Raw genomic sequence first — 17,798 nt, 5'->3', positions numbered from 1 at the left:
AATAGGCCGTGTCTGCGGGTGGGAAGCTGGATGTGGGTATGTGTCCTGGTCGCTGGCACCCCATCTGGTCGGTCGGGGCGCCTGTTTGGGGGGGAGGGGGAACTGGTGGGAATAGCGTGATCCTCCCACATGCTACGTCCCCTCTGGTGAAACTCCTCACTGTCAGGGGAGAAGAAGCGGCTGGTGACTCCACATGTATTGGGGAGGCATGTGGTAGTCTGCAGCCCTCCCCGGATCGGCAGAGGGGGTGGAGCAGCGCTCACTCAGAAGAGTGAGATAATTGGGCCAAGTACAATTGGGTGAAGAAAAAAAAAAAGGCGAGGTAGTACGGAGGTGCTGAGGCAGTTGTTCAAGACGACAGCAAAACATGCTGTCGCGTGCATGCACACACACAAACCTTTGCAGGGGCACACCAGGTAAAAAAATGAATCTGACCAAGTCCTTCCTAGAGGGGCTGTAGAATGCTGTTATAGTGAGCTCAAAGAAGGAACTAAGAAGGACCACAGAGACTGCTGCCACAGTGAGCAGTGATGTCACAGAAGGCGCCAAGACTGCTTCTAAAAGTACGACCGGAGACAGAATATTTAATAGGTCTGTACTTTTCCTTTAGAAGCCTTTTTTTGTGTGTGTGTGTGCTTGGGGAGCCAGTTCCAGGACATTAGTAGAGCAGACAAGACCTTTTTTCACCGGTCTCGGTTTTCCTTGCCTCCTATGCATGCATATTTTCATTTGTTTATCAGATCCTTGAAGCTGATGAACGAGTGACCAAGCACGAATGCACAAAAGACATATACACTGCATACGTACACACACACTCACTCACACACGGTAAATCAGAATAGACGGACAGACATGAGGTCCCAAGCCAAGCCAATCTTGCATTTACATGCGTGTGCAATCACCCCAAAAAACAGGCACAAAACAGACTTGCAGTCTGCCTTTGAACTCTTCCATGCTGAATGTTTGTGTTCACAATGCAGCCAAGACTGAGCCCAAATATGATGTAGACATTTATTTTCTCCTTTGATGGTTCGCTCAACAGGCCCCTCGCTTCATCTCGGGCTCTGTTTTGTCTCTATCAGCATGTGCAGTCTGCAATTCCAGCGGTGACCTCACACACACACACACACAGCCAGACAACAACCATGCGCTTGCTGTACCCACAATCCTTTGATACAGAACCAGCCTGAGGGGAGGGACACGTCACACCGAAAGAATGGCATGACCACAAATAAGGGTATTTACACAAGGGCATGAAGTCTCTCTCTCTCTCTCGCTCTCTCTCTCTCTCACACACACACACACACACACACACAGGATAAATCTCCAACGGAATGTGTGAGGTCTACCATGTGTATTAAGTACAATTATAACAATTATGCAGCTCATTAGTTGAAACTGTATACCTAAAACACTGACAAACGAGGAACATGTAGGGGCAACCTAAAAAATGCCAGCTTGTTAAACTCGACACCTGCCTTCAGATAATTCACATCATCTCACCGACACCACAGCAGCACTGCTGCCGAGGTGACCGGCGGCTGTACTGGACAACCGTTTCCAACCCCCTGATTATTTATAGTTAAACAGCGCCGATTTATTTTCGCATGAAACACTCACCCGGCAACAATCACCGCTGCCATGACGACCGGAAGTCTGGGCGTGACCCCCCTTAGAAACGCGCTTCAGTTACTGCCGACTCTCAGAAGACGCCGATAATGTTCGCCCTAACTGCGTGTGGCGCCTTCGTTTGTGGACTTCTTTTTTGCGACGATGCGTTTCAGTCGTTTCCACTGGCAGCAACACATTACGCTGGTGAGCGCGAGAACCGTTGCGCCGATCCACGGCCAACGGGGAAACTCCCACTTCCGTGTTCACCAGCGACGTCGATGGTCGGCCGACCAATCGCGTAACTTCAGTGACGTCGTCGGTCGCCGCTAGCCGGAACCGTCGTTGGTCACCTGATCCAGCGGCCCAATCGTGTCAAACTGATCACTCAGTCCACCGGTCAGGGACATTCGCGTTTGGAGGGTGTGTCCCATCTGTGACGCAATAGAAAGACGTTTAAACAAAAATGTAACGTAACAAAACGTAAGTTAAAATGTTAGCCGCGCCCGGCCGGCGTGCGCCTCTAATCCACGTCACCGGGAGGCTGAGGCTGGCGGATCGATTGAGCTCTGGGGCTGCAGCAGGCTGCTCCTATTGGGTGTCCGCGCTAAGTTCGGTATCGATATGGTGCTCCGGGGGGAGCCCGGGACCACCAGGTCGTCTAAAGAGGGGAGCGAAAGCGTCGGCTAAATGACTGTAATGCAATGTAAGGTAAGGTAAAGTGATTCCAGTGTGTTTTAGTGCCATTTGAAGAGTTTTAAGCATAGTTTGATGATCACTGGGATAATATCGTGAATTGCAATTATTTTTGGCAGGGAGAATCATGACATAAAATTTTCACCCCGACTTCCTGCCATACCACTCCTGCACTATCTACTACTACTACTACTATTACTACTACTTTCGGCTGCTCCCGTTAGGAGTCACCACAGCGGATCATCTGTTTCCATCTCTTCCTGTCTTCTGCATCTTCCTCTGTCACACCAGCCACCTGCATGTCCTCCCTCACCACATCCATTAACCTCCTCTTTGGCCTTCCTCTTTTCCTCTTCCCTGGCAGCTCCATATTCAGCATGCACTATGTACAGATATATTTACCTTAAATATTATAACTGCACACCTCTGTATATACTGTTACATTTCCATGTCTGCTGTTATTAAGAGTTAGTGAGATTTAGTGAGTGACTTAAGTTGAAATTTAAGTTTATCCTTCAACTTTAGCTTATTTTAGTCTTTTTTTTGGTTGCTATTTTAGCTTAGTTTAATTTCTCAGGCTCGACTAAATGCTGTAATTTTATAAATTTTTTCGAATTTTCAGCTTAATCTCTTATGTCATGTTCTTTAACTTTTATTGAGGTTTAAGTAATGCCTAAGCATTTCATTGCAAACAATGCCTGCCATGCTGTATTGCTGTGCATTTGACAAATAAAACAACCTGCGCGCGCACGTACGTGCACACACACACACACACACACACACACACACACACACACACACACACACAGTAAGGACTGCCAGCCAGCCATGTTGCTGACACTGCACAGGTCATGGTTAATATTTGTTTATATCATGTGAGTAAGTGTGGAAACATACTTTTTGCTTGCTTCGCAGACATCGGTGATGTTTGAGAAGAGGTGGTGATGCTCAGTCTTGGTCATGGCCTCGCTGAGCTCTGCCGAGTTTTTAAACATGCGGATGAGGATCTCCAGACTGTGGAGGTAGGAGTGCTCTGAGGAGATCACTTCAAAGATGGCCTAAGGGAGGGAGGGGGAGAGAGAGAGAGAGAAACAAAACAAAACAAAGGAGTGATCTATTCATGCACTTGCTCAGTCTCTTGGTCATACAAAGAGGCGTAACTAGATCCATCCATGACTTTCTATGTTGGGTCACCCTATTAGATTACGAATCGATAGGCTGGTTTGTGAGGAGAGCTCCAACGTTACCATATTCAACATACCTTTGTGTTACATTCATGTCTTTGTCCTCTTGCAGTGCATTACCATGCACCTCTAACCATTTTTAAAACTAATATTTACTTCAACATTTTTCCTGCATCTCGTCAATTAATTCAGCACGACGTCATGGATCCTGGTGCATCATTTGTTATGTGCAGAGTACCTCCTTCTACTTCTTTCCTCCTTCTCATCTTTAATCTGTGTTTGTTTTACAGATCCATTTGTCTAGGATACAAAATCCTGTTCTTTCCCTTTAATGGCTTTATTTATTAGTCTGGTGGATTTCAGTGACCAAAAGGACAGCAATACACTCCTGTGTGTGTGTGTGTTTGTGTGTGTCCACATTAGATGGTTACCATAAATCCCAGCGCACTCCACTCTGGCCCGAAGTGAAATACAAAAAGTGATTCCTACCTCTTGCCTTTTGCGTTCCTCCTGAGTCAGCTTGTCACAGAGGCCGCTTTTCTTCACCTAAGTAAGAAAAACACAGTCTGGAATCCAAGTTTTTTGAACAATGGCTACCATCATAGTGAAAGGAAAAACTGAAGGGCATCCAAACACTGGAAAACAATCCCTGTCTGGTCTTCAGTACCAGCTCAGGGCTCGGAGAGAAATGCCGCTGTCTCTTTTTAGGCCAGCAGCCTCTTGCATGCATTTGCAGACTTGCTGGCTCAAGAGTGACTGTGTGTGTGTATGAGAGTGCATTGTGTGTGTGTGCATGAGAGTGCATTGTGTGTGTGTGTGTGCATGAGAGTGCATTGGGTTTGTGTGTGCATGAGAGTGCATTGTGTGCGCGAGTGCATTGCATGTTTGCATGAGAGTGCATTGCATGTGTGTGTGTGTGTGTGTGTGCATGAGAGTGCAGTGTGTGTGTGTGTGTGTGTGTGTGTGCATGAGTGCAGTGTGTGTGTGTGTGTGTGTGTGTGTGTGTGTGCGCGCGCACGCGTGTCCCACTCTGTTGTTCCCCGCAGTAACAAAAGAGTACTTCTCATACCAGACTGGATAAGAACCTCACTAAGCTGCTTTAGAAATGGGGGAGACGAGGGATAGAGAGAGAGAGAGAGTTGGGATGTCAGTGTCGACACCAGAGACCATGAGGAGGACTGCACAGTATGTACTGTACTATATGATAGCATGTAAAAAGTATGTGAAACGGGAAAGTAGTATTTACGTTTGGCCAAAAGCCTCGGGTTCAGATGAGGGGGACTGGCATGCAGCTGCTTTGATTCAGCCCAGAAAGATATCTGAGTAGGACTGAATAACAGTGGGGTTTGGTGAGAGGCCGGGTGTGTAGTGTTACTGGATTTAGGTAGACTGCATCTGTGTTATGTCAGAGTGAAGGTAAGGTGACGTTTTAGCATAGTGTGTGGTACTCGCTTTCCCTACATTTCTCTCTCACTTGTCATGAAACCACGCGCCTATCTCATGTTTCACCCAGTACAACCAAAGTGACCGAGAGAACATCCTGTTAATGCTTTACTAGTTCTCAGTCACACACACACACACACACACACACACACACACAGCTCACTGTTGGTCCAGCAACAACCCCACACTAGTTGATGCTGAAAAAGCTGTAAAATACATATATGTAGCAAACATACAGCTAAATACATGTAGTATTTAATGTTTTCTACCAACTAAAGTGCGGAAAATGATTCCACTGATGCTCCTTGCCACCGCTTCTGGTGTGGGAAGATGGCAGCATGAACTCACGTTTGCAGAGGCCTCACCCAGTACCGATTATGCAGTGTCTTTGTCCACGTCTAAGTTTGTGTCATCGTGGAAGTTTTCATTTTGATCGTTGATTTTGCTTGGCTGGGAGAGCTGGTGTTGGGTCGGCTGAGGGAGCCCGACCTGCCATGTCCTGTGGGCCCAGGGACCACAGCTCGGCCCGGAGCGGTGCCCGAAGAGGAAACACAGGGCGGTCTGACAGGACGCGGAAGCGGAGAAGGCTAAGCTAACTGCTAGCCCACGGCCCTGCCCGAGAGGAAACACCGAGGCGGTCTGGCGGCAGCCTCGCCTAGCGTCGACTGTGCAGTGTTTTTGCCTGCGTCTGCGTTTGTGTTGTCGTGTGGAGTGTGGGGGAGGTGTGTCAAAGGTGTCTGGCTGGACGGCTAGCGTTGGATCGGCTGAGGGAGCCTGGTCTGCCGCGTCCGACAAGCCCAAGGGCCATGGCCCTGCCCGGAGTTGCGTCTGAGGAAGAAGCACCGAGGGCGGTCTGACAGGACGCGGACGCGGGGCAGGCTAAGCTAACTGCTAGCCCATGCAGACTGGCAGTTCCCACAGTCACCCTGGCTGGAAACAGAATTTTGTTTCTTTTGTGTACGTAGTACATGAGATGAAATGACAAATAAATTGTTCCTGATAATAGCGAAGATAAATCTATATTTCCTGTTTAGCATTCTCTCAAAACAAGGAGCGCAACTAACGATTTTTTTCGTTATCGATGAAATCTCGACTGATCGGATAGTCTATGAAATTTCAAAATTCAAAATAAGTGACAAATGCCAATCCCAAGTTCCCAGTGACTTTTTATAACTGTTTACTCAGTCTGACCAGCAGCCAAATCCCTACGGCATTCATCTTACAATGATATAAACAGTGAAAGGCAGCAAATCCTAGCATGTGAGGCTGTTATCAGAGAGTGATTCTTAATGTCTCAAATGATCATCTGATTACCAAAATTATAATCGACTAATACTGTTTTTTACTAATCATTGCAACAACTAATCATTTCAAACCCCTCCAGCTTTTGCACGGCAAAACTTTTGTTTTCCCCCAGTGTGTCCCCCCTCCCTCCATCACCAGGGACCCGACCGAACGTTCTTCACTTCCCCTTGCATCTCAGCCCGTCTTCTCTGCTATACTACTCCTCTTGGATGCGCCTTGTGTTCATGTGTCTGCCCGGAAGCCCTTGGCAAACAATGGGAGCAAACAGACCTGCAGCAGACTAAACATCTCTTGCAGGTTTCTTTCCAATACCCTTTTTCACACGTTCACACTTTCTAATCTCACTTGTTCCGCTGCTATCAAAACCTGTTCATAAATCAATTCTCTCTGATAGCAATGCCGGCTGTGACCATCAGGCAAACTTTTTTTTTTACTGTTCATAATTTCTATGAAATCACGAGCACAGCTGTGCCAAATGAACTTCACCCTGCTGGTGGGGGTTCACTAGGTGTAACCGGGACAAAAATCAACCGGGTTACATCATCATACAATAGCAGGGAGGAGATTCCCTTCAAGTGAAGAAACTAATGGAAAGCAAAACCTGTCCCTGGTTTTACAAACCAACTGAAGAGACAATGAATGCATTCCAAGAAAACACCCTAGCATCCTGCCAGGAAGTATCTCCCAGATAGCGACACCGCCTCCTGCATCTACACACGAGCCACTATTACGGGAAACCCAAGAGTTTCTGGGATACTGAAAGTCATCGAAACTCAACTGGCGGGTAGAGAAGTCCCTATCGGGAGCCGTAGGGAGAGGGAAGGAGGAGGGGAGGGGCTGGACCAGAGAAGACTGTTTTGAAAGGCAAGATGGCACAAAGGATTACACCTTGAATAACTGGTTCTCCACTTTTATCAGTCTTTCTGTCTGTTTTATGTGGAATAGGCCCCGTTTCCTGCACCATTTCCATGAGAATAAGTCTTTTAATCAAGGCATTTCCGCGGGGGATAAATTCCGTGGTCTTACATCATGCAGCGTCTGGCCAAACCGCACCAAACGGTCCACAGCTGTACAACAATATGGAGCTGAACAGCTGTAATGGCCTACAGAGCCAGCTTCGGCAGAGAGGGGCCCGGTTGATAAAGTCGGTCGGTCTTCAGTTTTGATCTCAGTCTCGCTGACAGACAAGGTTGGGCAGAACACTATGAAAGTATTTAGTGCCACAATACTGGATCAGTAATGTATTAAGTTACTACACTCAAAAAGAGAGTAACCTATTCACAATACACTTAGAATACATCTTCACAAGTCACATGTCAAACAGTCGTGTTGCATAATTAATACAATTTGTGTAATAACTGTTGCTTATTCCTTGGTGTTACTGAGACCTCCACGCCATTATCTCAATATGTGCCATCTGCAAATTACTGCTGCACTCTACCAACGTGTGGTGTGCACAGGGGGGGAAAAGGGTGCATGCATGCCGATTTGAAAACAGTAAATAGTTGTTTTTTGGGGGGGATTTTTCCCCCTTTTTCTCCCCAATTGTATCCATTCAATTACCCCACTCTTCCAAGCCTTCCCGGTCGCTGCTCCATCCCCTCTGCCGATCCGGGGAGGGCTGCAGACTACCACATGCCTCCTCTGATACATGTGGAGTCGCCAGCCGCTTCTTTTCACCTGACAGTGAGGCGTTTCACCAGGGCGGTGTAGTGCGTGGGAGGATCACGCTATTCCCCCCAGTTGCCCCTCCCCCCCGAACAGGCGTCCCGACCGACCAGAGGAGGCGCTACTGCAGCAACCAGGACGCCTGACCAAGCCGGAGGTAACACAGGGATTCGAACCGGCGATCCGCGTGTTGGTAGGCAACAGAATAGACCGCAACGCGACCCAGAGTAAATAGTTTTTAAAGGGTCTGCATTGGGACATATCAGACAGGCGGGCATTTGAGTTTCACACGGTTACTGTTGTTGTGTTGTGCGAATGAGAACTGTACATACTGGGACTGCACGCACGCACACACACACACTGTGAGCGAAGATGCACGGATTAAATATATCGCGGCAAATTAGAGGTTTTCTACAAACTTGTGCACACTCCAACCCGTGACGCCGACGCCGTTTATGAGAAATATTCTGAAAGTATTATCCTCAAAATTCATAAAGCAACAGTATTCTAGTGTTTGTAACGTAGCACGAGCTGAATACAGACGCTTCACCTCTGTATTCTGAATACCGAACACCGTTAAATGTACTCCGTTGCAACCCAAACCCTGCCGCCCCCCGCCCCCACACACACACACACACGTCGGAGCACGTTCTCCCAACGTCCTCAGATTTCAACCCAGTTCTGCTTCATTCATTTAATTCATTTTGAAACAGCGCGCATTTGATTGCGTTTCCTGCCTTGGAATCCACAAACAGAGCCCCCCTTTCTTCGTCTCGCCACTCTCCCGTCTCTCTCCCTCCTCGTCGTACCTTCAATAAAGGGTGAACGCCAACAAGGACAAAAAGTAACTTGGTCCTTTCCCCCCCTCTCTACATCAATCCGCTTCTTCAGTCCAAACCTAAACGAAGTTATGTAACATAAAGGCTGCAGCCTGTTCTCCGGAGGCAGCATTTTACACATATTTTCACTCTGACGACTCTACGGCGTCTGCCAAGAGACCGGGTTTGCCCCCGGCAGTGCTCCAAGTTTTCCTGTAGGTCTGTCTGCCCATCCGCCCTCAAATCTTGAAATCTTTGGCCAGACCCTCCTGTGCTTCCAATGAAGGAGGGGAAAAAGCGCATGAGGTGGAGAAAGAAAGAAAGGAGGAGGAGAGACAGTAGCTAAACTGGAAAGAGCAGCATTCTTAGCAACGCTGGCATTCCAACACCCACCCACCCACTTCAACTACAGCACCGTGTGTTTACGTCTGTCTGTGTATTGCCTGCACGGAGAGGAAGGAGATAGGAAAAGGTATAGAGCACTAAGTGTGTGTGCGTGTTTGTGTGTGTGATCTCACCACACTGAGCTGGCTCCAGGTGGTGCGTAAAGGTTTGTACTGCACCACGATGAGGCTGTCCTGTTTGGCCTCCCTGGACTCTGCATCCTCATCAGAGTCATTGTGTAAGGCCTTCTCCTGGTAATTCTGATACAGCTCCTCCTCTGGAAAATCACACACACACACACACACACACACACACACACACACACACACACACACACAGTAAGCAGAGTCACAGCAAATTATCAGATATGCAAATTTTTTTTCTCCCCCATTGTACCCGGCCAATTACCCCACTCTTTTGAGCTGTCCAAGTCGCTGCTCCACCTCCTCTGCCGATCCGGGGAGGGCTGCAGACTACCACATGCCTCCTCTGATCCATGTGGAGTCACCAGCCGCTTCTTTTTACCTGACAGTGAGGAGTTTCGCCAGGGGAGGATCACGCTATCCCCCCTCCCCCCTGAACAGGCGCCCCGGCCGACCAGAGGAGGCGCTAGTGCAGCGACCAGGACACATACCCACATCCAGCTTCCCACCCGCAGACACGCCCAATTGTGTCTGTGGGGACGCCCGGCCAAGCAGGAGGTAACATGGGGATTCGAACCAGCGATACCCGTGTCGGTAGGCAACGGAATAGACCGCTTCGCTACCCGGACGCAGATATGCAATTTTAAAACAAAGAACTTTACGTTAGAAAGCTAAATTAGGCTCCAGGGGAACATAGTGTATGGGATAAACTGCAATTACAGACAGAGAGAAACAGGGAGAAAGCACACACAGAACAAAATGAAGGGGGGAGAAAAACGAAGCAGCAGGTGTCCCTTACCTTCACTGTCAAACGTGCGCTGACTGCTCAATATTTTCTTCTTATCAGGACTCTGAAAACGAAACAACATCATCACTTAGATCAGCTCTGAAGGGCCCAAACATTGGCACGAGCACACACACACACCTGTCAAAGGGTCCCATTCCTCTGTCACCTGTCCGTGACCCTTGAACTTTCTACCGGCTTCTTTTTTTGGGGGGTGGGGTTCCCCACAATTGTATTCAACCAATTACCCCTCTTCCGAGCTGTTCCGGTCGCTGCTCCACCCCCTCTGCCGATCCGGGGAGGGCTGCAGACTACCACATGCCTCCTCCCATACATGGGGAGTCACCAGCTGCTTTTCACCTGACAGTGAGGAGTTTCACCAGGATGTAGCACGTGGGAGGATCGCGCTATTCCCCCCACTTCCCACTGCCCCCCTGAACCGGCACCCCGACCGATCAGAGGAGGCGCTAGTGCAGCGACCAGGACAAATACCCACATCCGGCTTCCCACCCGCAGACACGGCCAACTGTGTCTGCAGGGACGCCTGGCTAAGCCGGAGACAACACGGGGATTCGATCTGGTGATCCCCGTGTTGGTAGGCATCTGAATAGACCGCTACGCTACCCGGACGCCCCTCTACTGGCTTCTATTTCTTCTTCTTTCTAATAACAGAACTTGTCTGTGTGCATTCACGTGGCGTAGGCATTTGCTCAACCCGCAAGCATCTCACTGTCTTCTTGTAAGGGTGCTCGCTAATGTCAAGTTAGTTTAACACAACTCTGTCCCCGCGTTTTAACTCTTAACTCGTGGGCATTAGCCCCAAACTGCGTAAATCAACAGGACAGACTATTCTTCTTCTTCCTCCTCCTCTTCCTCCGCTTCTTCTTCTTCCTCGTGTTTATTGGCAGTTGGCAAACAACGAATTGGTGTATTACTACCACCAGCTGGTATGGAGTGTGGATCAGAATGTTTACGCTACCCCCCCCAAAAAAACACCCTCAAATATTTTAATTAAATTAGTTACCCTAAGAAACTGAAACAAGATTTTACAACACCCAGTTGAATTCTTCTGTAGAATATCTACCAAATGAAATTGTATTTTTATTTTTCAGAGATTTTGAGTCAGGCGCCTTCTTTCTGCCTCACATTTCTGACAATAGACCATACCATGGTCTAACGTTGCTTCTTGCCCACAGTTGTCACATCTGCCTGTATTGTGTTTGCCTGTTTTGAAAAGTGTGGGCAGACGCCTCTGAAAACACCGCGTCATACATCAAATCAAACAGCGGAGGGAAATTCAAGACCGTAACGAGGAGCAATATTCATCAAGTCTCAATTCAATTATGGTGCCTCTATAATGACCGACATATGCAAATGAGGTCATCAGCGGGAAGATTAGATATTGCTATGTAGAGCAATTCCAAACGCTCGTTTCCGGGTCAGAGTCCCTGTGCAATCTGACGAAACGAATTACGGCGCACAGACAGGAAACAAGACCCAGTCGCAGATACATAACTTCATCACCGTACATCTCGCCAACACTTGCTTTTTCCAGAACACCACCATCTCCTCTTTCGCTTCTCTTGAAAACAAATGCACAAGCTACTAGAGAGTGGAAGAGCTTTGCGACCAGAGGCACGTTCTTCCGCGAACCACTCCCACTTTTGTCCTGGGGGGGGGGCGCAGAGGCCACAAAAATCGAAAACTCCTCATAGCAGCTTTAAAACTAATGACGTCAAAAGCCAAAACAACATCCTCTAACAAAACCTGACGCCAGAGATCTCAGCCGGGCTTGGCAATAAACAGCTTTCTTATCAACACCAAGAGATCATCTACACTGTTCAAGTGGCTCCATTTTTAATTATGACTAGTGAAACTAACTAGGCATGTTTACAAATTGTCATGACTGAAAATTAGAAATGGAAACGGATGATCCGCTGTGGCGACCCCTAAAGGGAGCAGCCAAATGTAGTAGTAGTAGTAGTAGTACTACTATTAGTAGACTAAATTAGTTTCATTTTGGAATCTGTTTTTCTGCAGCACACTGGCTTAAAATACAAAGTAAATGGTACTGCTGTATGGTCCACAGACGGGACCTCCAGATTGACCCCACTCACCAATGCCCTCCTGTAGGAAGTGCTCCTCAGCCCTCTCCTCAGCATCCCTGGGCTCTCGCTCTCCCTGTCCACCCCTTCACCCTGTTCTCCATTTCCTCCACCCGTAGAAAAGAAGGTTCCCGTCTCCACCATGCTGAGGGTTTTTAAGGCTCGCTTGGAGCTGTCCAACCCCAGCAGCCCCGTCAAACCCTGGCTGTGTGACCCAGGAGAAGGTGCCTTGCTTTGCCGAGTTTCCGAGACAAGGCCTTTGGGGATTAGTTGCTGGGTGCCCATCTTCAGGGCGGCGGGGCTGTGGGTGCTGAGAACAATGGAGGGAGGGGGGGAGAGCAAAGCGGACGGGGAGGGAGAAGGAGAGGGGGAAGGAGAGGGGGAATGCCTGGCTTCCTGGAAGTTGGCAGGCGAGGATGAAGCCGTTATCCCTCTGTCGGCTGGTGACGGGGAGCGCGGGGTTGGGGGGTCCGATGAGGTGAAGGAGGAGAGAGAGGGGATGCTGGAAGTGGAGCTGTGGGAAGGGGTCGGTGTGCGCTGGACAGGGGGAGAAGGGCGGGGGGATTGGGGTGAAGGTGGATGATGGTGGTTGTGGTTAACGCTGTTGTTATTCGGCGTGAGAGGAGACAGGACAGGTGAGGATCGTTCGGGAGGAGCGAATTCGGGTGAGGACGAGGTCGACCCAAGTGCTACCTGGTTTCTATGCGAGTTGAGTGTGAGCGGAGTGGACAAGCGTTTGTGGCCCTCCTGCTGACGCTTGTCTGGCCACGCTGTGACCCCATTGGTGGTTTTCCCCTTCTCACCGTCTCCATTGCACACCTTGTTGTCCCGGGAAGCCGATCTGCCCTGATCATCTGACCTGAACATGGACAGCGAGAAGCGCCCGTTAGAGAGGTGTCCAATGCTGATACTGCGAACCACTCGAGTCTTCCTCGTTGGTTTGTTTAAAACATGTTTCACAACCACCGTGTTCCTCTCAACCGGCGGGGTAACCAGTCTTTCGGCAGGCTGGCTGAGGCTGAAGGAACATTTGTCCTCCACAGGGAAATCTGTCATCTGGGCCCCACCCACTTGGTAGCTGAGGGGTCTTGGTTTGGTTTTGCATGGCCCCCTGGGGCCATTGCAGTTGTCCGTGCGTCGTCTCCACAGCGGAGTAATGTTATTGTTGGACAGATCCACGTCGTTGCCGCCGTCCATGATGGCCCCTCCTCGGGTCTATCTCCTCTTTAAGGTTGCAGTCTCCGTCCAGGCCAGAAATTCAGTCAAAACGTCGCAACCCATGAGAACACTGCTCTGACCCCTGCGGACAAACAAAACGCTGCACATCAATTCTCAGTTTACTCATTAACAGGGATTTGGCCAGCGGGGGTAAACGGTCAGTAATTTGGCCCCAGACTGGAATGAGGTTAGAAGGAAATAATCTGCGGGAAAGATTCTGAATTTTTGCAGGAAAAGAAGGGTCCCTTGACTACGCCGAACAATGCGAATCATTAGTGACACCTGATGCTCTTCGGTGCAGCGTATCGCCCCAATTTAAGACACGGGAGGAAAAGTTTCTTCACTTACAAGAACCAAGTGAGGCTGCAGAAACGGGCCGTAAAGTTCACCGGAGAGCCAAAAGCGACCGTTTTGCGTAAAAGCACAACTCACCTCCGAGTAATCAAGCGCTCCTTCGCTGCAAAGCGTCAGCACGTCCGCGGTTGCAGTGCCACTCTATCGAAAAGCAACGCGTGTCAAACTGTTGGACTGTTAAAAAAAAAGAAAAAAAAGAAAAACAAGTTTACAAAGTTATCAAAAAGTTAGCAAAGGCTAATAAAAAAAAAGAATCTTGCGCATTGCGAGCAGAGCTAAAACTAATCTAAACTGAGCTGAACCGGAGCGGTGTGCGCAGCGCCGCAGTCTCACCCAAGTGACTCCCAGTAGTGCTCCAGCAGCGCGGCTACGGGACGGGGCGGGGGGGGGGACGCGGGGGGAGGGGAGGGGACGAGGACTGCTTAAAGGACCATACTGACACTCCTGCGTGTCTTAGAGCCCATTTGCTAGAAAAAAAGAGTTATAGCCTACAACAGTGTGTGTGTGTGTGTGTGTGTGTGTGAATACGCCCACTTATCCTTTTACATAATCCATCATGAATACATATGAGCTCATTCATGAATACGCATGATTTTTTTAGGGGGGGGGGCATGTCTTGATCAATGAAGGGTGAACCAGTTCATCTGGATACCACATTACAATGAACCGACTCAACCTACTTCGATACTCTTGCCGGGATTATTGAGCATGCGTCAGGAAAAAGGGACACATTATTTGTCGTTTCACCTCATGTACTTGGGCACAGGAAGTGAAACGAAGTGCCGTCCCCCCCCCCGCAGCCCACAGCAGTACAACACACGCACAAAAACACACCCAAGAACTACAGCAGCACACATACTCAAAGTAACTAACACATAGTATATCCAAACCACACACAAAAAAATCCCTGAGCAAGGCAACAAACGCCAGGATGGCTGTCGGAGCCGCCGGTCTGCGTGGGCTAGCAGTTAGCTTAGCTTAGCCCGCCTGCCCCCGGCCTGGGCGCAGCTCCAGGCAGGGGGCTATGGTCCCCGGGCCCACCGGACGAAGCAGACCAAGCTCTCCCAGCCAGACACCCTCGACACCCCCCCGCCCCCCGCACTCCTCACCACGACATCAAAACACCGCAGTCAACGCCAGCTGAGGCCATCGCCAGACCGCCCTCGGTGATGTCGGAGCCGCCTAGCAGTTAGCTTAGCCGGCCCCGCTCTCCCAGCCGACCCAGCGCCGGCTCTCCCAGCTACCGAACGAAGACGAAACTTCGACGCAGACGTGGACAAAGACGCCGCATGGACGGTGCTGGGTGAGGCCGCCGCGAACGCGAACTCGCTGCGCCATCTTCCCACACCGGAAGTGACGCAACATGCCTTGACGCATGCCCAGTAACTCAGGTGAGGGAAACCAGTAAATTGTATCAGCTCATCCGGACACCACGTTTGTTGGGAGAGACGTCTCATCGCTCATCCGGGCGACCTCTTCAGTCTCCAGTACAACCGTCCCCCAACCCCCTGCGAACAGTACAGGTGGCCATCGGAACTCTAGTTAATGGTCACGTCTATTTGCAAACGGATGGTTGGTTCCGGTCGTTACGTCACTGTAAGGGCGGCGATACCGGCAGTCAGTTGAAACCCAAGAGGTCGCCCCTTTTCCACTACATGGTACCGGCCCAACTCGACTCGACTCGCTTCTGGGTCGTTTTCCATTACCGTAACAGCGCCCCCTCAGTGTAGCTGGATTTCCGGCTCTCCGTTTTTTTCGGTTTCAAAACGTACTTTTAAGATAACTCCGATTCGACCGCTTCGGTATTTAAAAATGCCGGGCGATATCCCATGCGCGTATTGATGACGCAAAATGACGCGTTTCTCTGACCAATCAGAAGTCTGCATTGATTTTGGTTCCCGCTCCAGCATTTTTTTTGGAACCTCGACAAAGGTGGTACCAGAAAAGTGGTAACAGTTACCAAAATGCTGGTACCGTCCAGTAATTGGGGGAGAGAAAAAAAGGGGCAAGTTGAGTCGAGTCCAGCTGAGCCGGTACCATGTAATTTTGCCCCTTTTCCACTACATGGTACCGGCCCAACTCGACTCGACTCGCTTCTGGGTCGTTTTCCATTACCGTAACAGCGCCCCCTCAGTGTAGCTGGATTTCCGGCTCTCCGTTTTTTCGGTTTCAACATGTACTTTTAAGATAACTCCGGTTCGACCGCTTCGGTATTTAAAAATGCCGGGCGATATCTTATGCGCGTATTGATGACGCAAAATGACGCGTTTCTCTGACCAATCAGAAGTCTGCATTGATTTTGGTTCCAGCTTTTTTTGGAACCTCGACAAAGGTGGTACCAGAAAAGTGGTAACAGTTACCAAAATGCCGGTACCGTCCAGTAATTGGAGAGAAAAAAAGGGGCAAGTTGAGTCGAGTCCAGCTGAGCCGGTACCATGTAATTTTGTCCCTTTTCCACTACATGGTACCGGCCCAACTCGACTTGACTGGCCTCAACTCGCTTCTGGGTCGTTTTCCATTACCGTAACAGCGCCCCCTCGGTGTAGCTGGATTTCCGGCTCTCCGTTTTTTTCGGTTTCAAAACGTACTTCTAAGATAACTCCGGTTCGACCGCTTCGGTATTTAAAAATGCCGGGCGACAAACCATGCGCGTATTGATGACGCGTATCTCTGACCAATCAGAAGTCTGCATTGATTCGAGTCCAGCTGAGCCGGTACCATGTAATTTTTGCCCCTTTTCCACTACATGGTACCGGCTGGTGGCTGGTGGGTGATGAAACGTTTGTCTCTCAGTAAACGTGGTATCCGGAAGAACTGACTCAGCTTTCTAGAACATGTTTTTCCTCGTGCTCCAATGCTGGTTTCCGTTCATTTCCGTCCGGGATGAAAATCAATGTGCGGAGGTTGTTGGCAGATGATGCATCACCGTCGCCTTCATCTCGGTTTCGTCGGCGCTCCGTCGTCCTCGCGGATTGGTTCTAGAAGCCTCGAGCTGTAATTAGCCTGCTACGATAACGCGACGCTGACAGAGGCGGCTGTGTGTCAAGTCTCTCGCCAACGGATCCCCATAGCTAGCTGAAAAGAAGGCAACGCCTGCCTGGGTAGTATGGAATATGAAAAACGCATTCATCATAATATCTAGTCCAGTGGTTCTCAACCTTTTTGGGGTGCTGGACCCCCTGCGTATTTTGGATCTACCCTGAGGACCCCTCCACCTGATCTTGGGGGAGGGGGGTTGCAATTTGATAGAAACAGTAGAAACTGCATTTTAAATTGCATTATAGCATTTATTCACTCTTTGGGGCAAAAATAAGAGCTTTCAGTTGTAACTTAGATATAGTTAACAAAACTGAATTCTTATGCAGTAACTTTCAGATATATGTAACAAAACAGAATATGTATTCAGTAACTTTCAGATATATGTAACAACAGAATATGTATTCAGTAACTTTCAGATATATGTAACAAAACAGAATATGTATTCAGTAACTTTCAGATATAGTTAACAAAACAGAATATGTATGCAGTAACTTTCAGATATATGTAACAAAACAGAATATGTATTCAGTAGCTTTCAGATATATGTAACAACAGAATTTTTATGCAGTAACTTTTAGCAACGCAAACGGGAGCGAGATCTGTTATTAAAATACAATAGATTACACTTGTGAAACAGATGTAATTAGAGAAAAAAGTCCTGTTACCCTTTATAGTTTAGCTAGATAAAGGTCTCAGTCACATTTGAGTAAAATAATCCTATTTCTATAAACGTCATAGGATCTTTTTTTAAAGATATTTTATTTTCACGGACCCCTTGCAATTACACCACGGACCACTAGGGGTCCGCGGACCCCCGGTTGAGAAACACTGATCTAAACCACCACGGTGTCCTTTTGAGAATGGTCGCGCGTAATGTTGAGTATCTGGTGTAAATTGGGCGTCTTCCACCGCTTCCGGTGTGGGAAGGTGGCGGCGCGAATTCAAATGTGCGGCGGGTACTGCGTTGAGGATCTGGCGTGCCGGTAGTTTGGCTATCTCACCGCTGAGGGGCGCACGATTCACGTATCATCCTAAATCTGCCACTGCGC

At 48.9% G+C, this 17,798-nt stretch overlaps 1 protein-coding gene across 1 annotated transcript in view; it reads right to left on the bottom strand.

Annotated features, from left to right (window-relative positions):
• Positions 1-14,028, bottom strand: part of LOC130115432 (rho guanine nucleotide exchange factor 26-like) — a 55,536-nt gene extending 41,508 nt beyond the window's left edge. The window contains exons 1-6 of the mRNA XM_056283085.1: positions 13,789-14,028; positions 12,151-13,438; positions 10,049-10,100; positions 9,241-9,383; positions 3,978-4,034; positions 3,202-3,362 (exon numbers count right to left, since the gene is read on the bottom strand). Coding sequence (XP_056139060.1) covers positions 3,202-3,362; positions 3,978-4,034; positions 9,241-9,383; positions 10,049-10,100; positions 12,151-13,335 — 1,598 coding nt within the window. The 5' untranslated portion in view covers positions 13,336-13,438; positions 13,789-14,028. The remainder of the gene's footprint in view (positions 1-3,201; positions 3,363-3,977; positions 4,035-9,240; positions 9,384-10,048; positions 10,101-12,150; positions 13,439-13,788) is intronic.
• Between the last annotated feature and the right edge of the window lie 3,770 nt (positions 14,029-17,798).

Source organism: Lampris incognitus, chromosome 7 (assembly GCF_029633865.1).
Source record: "Lampris incognitus isolate fLamInc1 chromosome 7, fLamInc1.hap2, whole genome shotgun sequence".
Taxonomy (NCBI): domain Eukaryota; kingdom Metazoa; phylum Chordata; class Actinopteri; order Lampriformes; family Lampridae; genus Lampris; species Lampris incognitus.
This window is presented reverse-complemented; position numbering and strand designations above follow the sequence as displayed.